This window comes from Octopus bimaculoides, chromosome 10 (genome assembly GCF_001194135.2).
Source record: "Octopus bimaculoides isolate UCB-OBI-ISO-001 chromosome 10, ASM119413v2, whole genome shotgun sequence".
Classification (NCBI taxonomy): Eukaryota; Metazoa; Mollusca; class Cephalopoda; order Octopoda; family Octopodidae; genus Octopus; species Octopus bimaculoides.
In genome coordinates, this window is record NC_068990.1 from 912,805 (window position 1) to 922,598 (window position 9,794).

At 36.6% G+C, this 9,794-nt stretch overlaps 1 protein-coding gene across 1 annotated transcript in view; it reads right to left on the minus strand.

Annotated features, from left to right (window-relative positions):
* LOC106867348 (intraflagellar transport protein 88 homolog) overlaps positions 1–9,794 on the minus strand; it is a 100,442-nt gene that overhangs the window by 27,303 nt on the left and 63,345 nt on the right. The window contains exons 17-19 of the mRNA XM_014912200.2: positions 8,479–8,587; positions 3,462–3,500; positions 2,104–2,215 (exon numbers count right to left, since the gene is read on the minus strand). Of these exons, the coding sequence (XP_014767686.1) occupies positions 2,104–2,215; positions 3,462–3,500; positions 8,479–8,587 (260 nt within the window). The remainder of the gene's footprint in view (positions 1–2,103; positions 2,216–3,461; positions 3,501–8,478; positions 8,588–9,794) is intronic.

Sequence of the window (9,794 nt, forward strand, 5' to 3'; positions counted from 1 at the left end):
TATATATATATATATATATATATATATATATATATATATATCATCATCATCATCATTTAATGTCCATCTTCTATGCATGCATGGGTAGGACAGATGACAGGAACTGGCCAGGTAGAAAAACCACCTTAGGCTACTGTATCTGTTTTAGCAGGGATTTCACAGCTGGATGCCCTTCCGAATGCCAACTAGATTAAAGTGTAGACTGGAAGCTTTTAACGTGGCCCCCATCACCGACAGGATAACCAAGTAACTTGCAAGACAAGGAAGTATGAGAGGGGTAGGAGCATTTGAGGAGGGGAACTTGTGATAGAGGATGAAAGGTTAGAGTGTGACAAAGAGACAGAGATACAGAAGCAGGTGTCTTGCCCCAACAGAGGGGACATTAAAGGAAGTGATCCAGTATCAGATGATGAAAGGTTAAATTGTAACAGAGAAACAGAGAGGCAGAAATAGGTGTCTTGCTATAGAGGAAGTACATGGTTACCAAGTAATAGAGGGAAAGAAAGAAAGAGGGTCAGAGAAAGGTACAAGAAAGGGTATGTTGATGTAGAATTTGGTGTAGAAATCAATATACACAAGATCCAGAACACGATGTTATGAGAATAAAGTGGTAAGAGCAACAAAGAGATGACACCGGAAAAACCAAAGACACATATCCATCCATCCATCCATCCATCCATCCATTTATCTATCTATCTATGTATATACACACACACATTATGGGCTTCTTTCAGTTTCTGCCTACCAAATCTACTCACAAGACACTTGCCCATGGTGCCATGCAGTGGGACCAAACCAGGAACGATGTGATTAGAAAGTAAGCTTCTTACCATGCAACCATTCCTGTACCTATTCCATAATTAATAAAAAAAGAAAAAACATGAATTCTTAGGAGTAAGTTATAGACTACGTATGGGGGTGGGGCCTTATAACCCAGGGTTACTGCAAAGCGGAAGGCAGTGAGCAGGCAGAATCCTCAGCAGGTCAGACAAACCGCTTAGCAGCATTTCTTCTGACTCATTGCATTCTAAGTCCAAAATCAACTGCGGTTGACTTTGTTTTACATCTGTTTGGAGGGGTTGATCAAATAAGTACCAGTTGAGCACTGAAGCTCATGCAATCAACTTCCACGTCCCTTAAAAATTGCTGGCCTTGTGCCAAAATATGGAAGAATTTAAGGTAGTGAACTGGCAGAATTGTTAGCGCACTGGACAGAAAGAATGCTTAACAACATTTCATCAGGCTTTGTGCTCTGAGTTTAAATTCTGCTGAGGTTAGCTCCACTTTTCATCCTTTCAGGGTCGATGAATTAAGTACCAGTTGAGTACTCGGGTTGACGTAATCGATTAACCTCCTCCCACAAAATTTCAGGCCTTATGCCTGGATTATTGCAAAATAGAAGTGAATGGCAAAGGCACAGAATATTTGCAATGCAGAAGCAAAACTTTAAAAGGAAAACAATTGAAATTTTTTTCCATAAAAATAATCAGATCAACCTCCAACACAACAACAAAAACAACATTGTCATCCCTAGCCCTGCTGTTGGCATTGTCATCACCATCATCCTCATCACCGTCATCGCCACTTTCATCAGTTATCATCATCACCATCACAGCTGCTGCTATTATCGTCTTTGACATCACCACCACCATATCATCATCATCATCATCAATGCTTGTACTGACATCATCTTCATGACCATCATCCTTGTTATAGTCACCATTATCCACTCCTCATCATACTATTTTTCTAAAGAATTATCTATTTTTCAGAAGAATGTTGCTTTTATTTGTTATTTTTTTTTAACTTTGTTTTTCTTTTTTCTTCTTTATTCTTCATCCATTTTAACATTATTAACACAGAAGAACTTTGCTCGTTTTTCTTCTTTTTTTTTATTGTGCCATGCTGGCTCTTTTATTCATCCATGTAACAGGAAAACTGGTTTTACTTCTTATGTTTTTCAAACAATCATTAGCACCACCATCACCACCGATACTGCTGTTGCTGCCACCACCACCCACAATGACACCAACATCACCACCACCATCATCATCATTGTCAAAAACAGCAACAAGTGAAAATAATAATGGGTTAGTAACTCACATCAAAGTAATATTGAAAAGCTGATGTCTTATCCTCTTCATTGTCATAAAACTGGCCAAGACGGCAGAGAATATCAGGGTCTGTCGCAACTACACCAATCAACTGCATAAACCTACAACAACAGCAAACACATATCAACATATACATTTATAAATTAATTGTTAAGCATTTAACAGTGAGTATTGATAAGGAAAATGCATGTTAAGTTAAACTTCATAGATTTTAAGAAAGGCTTTTGACTGTGAACTTGGAAACTCTCTGGATATTCTTGACATGCTTGAGGACACCTCCAAAAGATCCTCCAGAAGATTTTGAGGTAGACAGGAAGACCCTACAGAAGATGTTGAGACGTACAGGGAGACCCTCCAAAAGATCTCAAAGTGCACAGGGACACCTTCCAGATGATCTGGAGGAGTACAGAGAGACTTTCTAGATGTTGAGCTTTACAAGGAGACACTGCATAAGACTTCAAGGTGCACAGAGAAACACAGTGATACAGACATCCTGGGCATCTCAACACTGCACAGGGAGTCTCTCATAAAGATCTTGAAGTGCCCGGGAAGATCTTTCAGGAGAAATTGAGAGAATCTCTGACAAGATTGTCACCTTGATAAATCAGTTCTATAAACAATGACAAACTGATACTCTTTGATTAGTTTTCAATGGAATCTGACATGTGACAAATCTGTATCCTTTCTCCCATCTTCTTCCTATTTACCATTGACTGAATCATGTGTAAGATCACATCAGATAAACATAGTGGCATCCGGTGGATACTTTTACCTCATTTAGAAAAGCTTGACATTGTGGATGACCGGGAAGCCCTCTCCCGCAAAAGCGATGTTCCACTAGAGAAAACTGATAGGCTGAATAAAGCAGACAAATTTTAACATCAATACTTCAAAACTGCAGGCCATGTACATAAACTCCAACAATAACCTTGTGTCTATCACTGTCAGTAGTGAGTCACTAGGCTACATTTGTGTGTGTGTGTGTGTGTGTGTGTGTGTGGTGAGGAGGGGGGGGCAGTTATATTTGTGAGAAGCCTTACCAGCAAAGTCAATAAGACAGAAGTGGTCATCCACACAAATCTCATGGGACATCTGTAAAGACATCAGTCAATCTGAAAGTCCTGATAATACAGTATCCTGGAATAAGACTGGACTCTGTTAACAGCAAAATCAAATCTGTTCTAATGCATGCCTCAGAATGCTGATGTATGATAAAACTGGACATGATTAAGACCTTGTGTGATGAGAATCATATAAGAATCTCATTCAGGTGGTTAAGTGAATAAGCTTTCAAGAAAATAACTAAAAACAAAAATGAAAACAAAAAAATAATAACTGAGTGCTTACCATTCTTTTGCCTGTACTTTTTCATCTAGTTGGTCATTTCTGGCAAAATGAATTTAAGGAAAGAAATATTTCCCTTTCATAAACAATAAAAGACAGAGAGAACTGTCAAAGACCATTCTGCTACTACCTTCATATTTAAAACAATTGGAATCAACTAGGGAACCATTATATAGTTGCTTAAACTGCTAGAAGTAGTAGTGAAATGTCCACCAGTCAAACATTACCAACATAAAGGTAAGTGAACATTGGATTTTAAAAAAATACAGATTGAAATTGTTCGAAAACAATTGCCTGAATACAATTATTCGAAAAACAGCAATTCGAAATAAATATCATTTGCGTACTTGATTTTTAATTTTATCATTTTTGTCTAAATAAAATAAAAAATTTATAATAAATAACATTTCGTATAATTGTCCTTTTGAATAATTTTCATTCATACAATTTTCCATTCAAATAAATTTTTTTCAAATAATTGTTTTCAATTTGTAAAACAAATTCTAAAACACATTTAGGAATATCAAACTAAGTATCCCTTGCAACCCTCTCTAACCGAACATCCCTAATCTTGAGGACTTGTAAGTGCTGGTGCCATGTAAAAAGCACCTGCGTTGGTGCTATGTAACAGTACCCAGTACACTTTGTAAAGTGGTTGGCATTAGGAAAGGTGTCTAGCCGTAGAAACCATGCCAAAACAGACATGGAGCCTGAACAACCCTTCAACTGGTCAGCTCCTGTCAAACTGTCCAACCCATGCCAGCATGGAAAACGGATGTTAAATGATGATGATGTGTCTAAGGAGGCAAAGGACATATATCTGAGAATCAAAAGTGAGCAAAATCCACATCTCTGAAGAAGATTTGGCTTTAGTTCCAAGTGATTATCATCTTTTATGAGTGAGTCTCTACTGTCTGCATTCACATTTAATCTATCAGAGCCGTGTGAGCCATTGAGCAAACCTCTACATGGTGGCTAGACCTGCTAAAAACAGGCGTCAAATTTTCCTCAAAATTTACATTTAACCAACTTAGATAAAGAACACTACATTGAATGACCGCAAATGAAAACACTTTTAGTCATAAGTCTGTATGACCAAGGCTGACCCACAGCTAAACAACAACAAATGTATGAATTCTGTGTTCATTCGTAGACTGCTCTTTCAAGATATTTATTTTATTTGTTAAGTACAGAATAATACGTAAGAAACTTGTGATAAATTCATTAGTTTGTTCAGCTTTACATGCTAACATGGGTCAGATGTATACATAATATTGAGGCATTGCTTTACAGCTGGATGCAATTCCTGTCACTGAACTTGTCTTTATCTCAAGGCAGATTTTATTCTACATCTTCAAAAGAGCAGAGCTAACAAGCAATCTATTGACAAGGAAATGACAATAAACATCACTGCAGTGGTTCAGTAAATTTTCACGAGAGACTCAAATCGTCGACCTTTCATAAAGCACTGCATTGATCAGAAGAGACCATAGTCAGATGGAGCAATGTCTGGACTATAGGCTGGATGTGGCAGAACTTCCACACTGTTCAATTCTTCAAGCTTGTTGCTGGTCTTTCTGGCAATATGTGGCTTTGCATTGTCTTGTTGAAACAAAGCCTGTTTTCGACGAACAAGTCTTGGGAGCTTTTCAACAGTGATTTACTATTGAACATGACATGAACTGAATGAACACACACCACAAAAATATATATAAAAAAAAGCATTTTAACACGATGCACAAACTTTTTCCTCACCCAAATATTTTCGGATATATTAATATGACTGGTATTTTATACCGTTTTTCTGTGTTTAAATATGCTGGCACCACAAAAGAAACGATCATCAGTAATGCATGCTGTAATCATTAAAGATGTGATTTTCTCCATTCTTATTCTTGTTGTCTTATACTCTATTCTCTTGAAATTCTTCTAAGCACTATTTAGATTTACTTGTCACACATGAAAATTAACTTACTTGCATTTACTGGAATCTGATTGTTTGCTATAGTTAGCAATATTTGTTTAACAATGAGTGTTTTATTGCTATCTGATTGGATTTATTAACCTCTTTTACTTTTGTGTGTGTGTGTGTGTGCATGTATGTATATGCATTTGTGTGTATTACTGCTTTGTTGCCTTGATTTTTGCATGACAGCCATAAACGAATGTTACTGCCATGCAAGCAGTGTCCATCATTTCCAATCACGGGGTAATATAAACTGAATTGAAAACAGGCAAGGGTTGGTGACAGGAAGAGCACCTGACCATAGAAAATCTACCTCAACAAATTCCATATGACCCGTGTAAGCATGGAAAAGTGGATGTTAAAACAATGATGATGATGATGATACACATAGATACAGATATGTATGCATGCATGTAGAAATATATGTAGATATGTATGTATGTATAGTTATAAGTTACATTCTAAAAACAAATCTAATTAAAAAGTTAGAAAAAGTAATAATTTATTAAATACATCCAAATTCTTGATTATTTTCAGAATCTCATTATCTGGTGTGAAGTGCACGGTGCATGTCGAGCACCTTTGCACGACCCTTAATCGAGAACAGTGTCGGTCGGGGATTTTGACTGGGGTGGTATGTCTGTCAAACGGTAACACAGGTGTCCCTAGGCAAGCTCAGCGTGAACAGAAACCACACATCGAGCAAACGAGCAAAAGCAATTAAAATACAAAGCCTGTGTATTTCATTAGCAATATAGTCATAAAAAAGATTGTGATGGTACAAATGTTATTTGCCTGCTATTTCTAACAGTGTTATGTAGAAGTTCTCAACCAACGGAAGGCTCAAACCATTTCTGGGTGTCATTATTATTGTTCAGTCCCAGGTTACTTCTGACTGCACATTCCAGCTCTAATATTTCAGCCCCAAAGTCGTACTAGGTCATACATTTTGGTGATGTATATATATATATATATATATATACACAAAACAGTTATACTTCAGCTAATGTTGACACAATTGCTGCTCATTATAATGTATTTGAGATGCAAATAGACAACTCCTTACAGATGCAATATGATGTATTTTAGAATATATATATATATATATCATCATCATCATCATCATATGTGTGTGTGTGTGTGTGCGTGTGTGTGTGTGTGCATATACATATACATACATACGTACATATATGTGCATGTGTGTGTGTGTGTGTGTGTAGCATGACTGTCTGTCTATGGATGTACATGTGTATGTTTGTATAATGTATTATGTCTTTGCTTCATTGAAATTGGTTCAAAGTTGATTACCTTCATATGTAATTCTAAATACAAAATATGAATGTATTTCAGTGACAAAATGATTATAATGTGAACTATAGTCTGTTTCCTATATACGTATATGTATAAAGGTGTATGTGTATGGGTTTGTGAGTAAATGTGCACACACATGTATATATGTATACACACACACACACACACATAGATATATGAGTGCGCGCGCACACACACACACACACACACACACACATTTCAGTGTGAATGGTTTTGTTAAGCAGTGCTGAGTTTTACAATTCTGCAAATAATAATAATAATGGCATTTTTTTTTTATATAAGCTTAAAACATATAACAATCAACCTGCGAACGACTAAGGAAAACAGTCAAATAATGGGGCGTATCAGCCCTTGGCAGAAAAAAGTAGGCTTACCCATACGCGTATGACCTAGTATGACTTTGGGGCTGAAATATTAGAGCTGGAATGTGCAGTCAGAAGTAACCTGGGACTAAACAATAATAATGACAACCAGATATGGTTTGAGCCTTCAGTTTTCTGTTGAGGGCTTATATGCTCCATTAGACTATTTTCCTTAGTCACTTGCATGGTGATTGCTATAAGCTTATAAAGAAATACTATTATATATATGTATATCAAAATAAGCAACAAGGATATCCAAAGTTAATGCAGTACAATCGTTTCATGCAACTCCATTTATTTAAGCAATGTGAACATTACATTAAATGTAAAATGCAGAGCAATCCTCAGCTGCACAAGGATATAGAAATTTACTGAAATTTCATTTCAACAGAAGGATATATGAAATTTCAGTAAATTTCTATATCTTTGTGCAGCTGAGGATTGTTTTGGTTTCTGATCCACTGCATAGTCCCTTGGGCTAGTATCTTTTCCTATAGCTCTGAGCTGGCCAATGCCTTATGAGTAAATTTGGCAGACAGAAATTGTATAGAAGCCCATCGTACATACATACATGCACATCAAATATTTCTCTCAATATATTAGCAGTCCTGTAATACATGCACACAGGCACTGCACACGCAGCAGAACACATTAACCTCATTCCTCTCTAGTCCCTGTATGTCTTCTGCATTCAGGGCCATTGACTCACTAGCATGGAGCATAGCCATTCATACACAAGCATCAAACAGCCTGGCTTTCACACTGAGTGAGAAGCCTTTTGCTATCAACTGAGATAAAAGATCTCCAAACTCTCTACATCCTATTCTTATTCAAGCAACTTTGCTTTCAGAACATTCTCCTCCACAGTAAATTAGGCTACCTAGATAACTGGAACTATCTACACACACACACACACACACATAACATACAAATGTTTGTGTGTGTGTTTGTATGTGTATTTCCTTGTCTTGACATTTGTGTGGTGACTGTAAACAAAGTTATTGTTCATACAAAAACTAAGTCAACTTGTTTGCATTCTTCCATGAAAACATATCTGGCCAAAGATCTGTTTGTGTCCAAAGGATAAGGTAAAATATTACCTTGCAAGTAAACAAGTGAGAGTTAGTGACAGGAAGAGCACTTAGCCATAGAGAATTTGCCTCAATGAATTTCATCTGATTCATGGAAAAATATAATGTTAAAATGATGATGATGATGATGACAATATTGTTTGTAGGTGTGTATGTGTGTGTGTGTGTGTGTGTGTGTGTGTGTGTGTGTTTGTAGGTGTGTGTAGGCTTAAAAATATGTTGTTTTCATTATTTTTGTTTTATAACAAATGCATATTGATAAAGGATACAAATCAGCAATTTGGTACATAACTTGAGGACTGCTGCGTAGAATGGCATGTAATTTGTAGTAACAGTCCAAAGCTTCTTCAAGGCGACCGAGCATTTTATTACTCAAACCTGATGGGAGAGAAATTAAATATGAAATAAGTGAGATTTTATAACGAAATAAGGTTTTTTTTTTTTGTAAGCTCTAGGAGAGGCAGAACCAAGAGAATATAACAAAATAAAACAGAAGTTCATATAATCGCATATATATATGATTTAACCCTTTAGCATTTAAACAGGCTACATCCAGCTAAAATATTCCAACTGTTTTATGTTCAAACTACCCTACATTGTCATTCAAATTATAAACAATCACATCACTGAAATCTCAAAGCTATGAGTTAATGCATAATAAATTCAAAACAATGTGAACAAGAGTATTTGGAGAATGCAAACCTCTGCCAAAGTAACATCTGAAATAAACTCGACTGCTCTTACAAATGAGAATACTAAAAATGAACCCAACTGCTCTCAAAAAACAGGAAAAATAATCCAGAATCCTTGTCCAAGACCAGATTGATCCCAAGATCTAATCAGTTTGTGCCAGTCACGAAGCCAAACATCCTTGAAAGTTTCATCGAATCCATCCAGTGGTTCTTGAGATATCTTTCCACAGACAAACAAACAAACACAACTGAAAACAATACCTCCGCCTTTGCAAAGGCAGAGGTAATAAAAAAATTTTCCATTTGACAGAATGATTTGAATGCTTAAAGGGTTAAATGGATTTCATGACTCTTGTAGAGTGATGGGGATGTAGGTATTCAACCAGCATTTAGTAGTTTGATTAACTGATTTGGCTGCTCACTGAATTAGTACATAGTCGGATGTGTACACCAAACACAGTTCTGAGACAGAGTCAATTTTACACATGTGACAATGCCGAACATTTGCATTACAATGGAAGTCTGTTTAATGTTCATCTGCAGTTTACATCCACCCAATTTCACTCAAAAAGCTAGGGCTGAGATGAAGCTATGGTAAAAGACAGGCGAGCTGGCAGAATCGTTAGCACGCCGGGCGAAATGCTTAGCGGTATTTCGTCTGCCGTTACGTTCTGAGTTCAAATTCCGCCGAGGTCGACTTTGCCTTTCATCCTTTCGGGGTCGATTAAATAAGTACCAGTTACGCACTGGGGTCGATGTAATCGACTTAGTTCCTTTGTCTGTCCTTTCTATGTTTAGCCCCTTGTCGGCAATAAAGAAATATATGGTAAAAGACACTTTCCACAATGCCCTCTTTCACATACATACATATATATAATACGTATATATATATA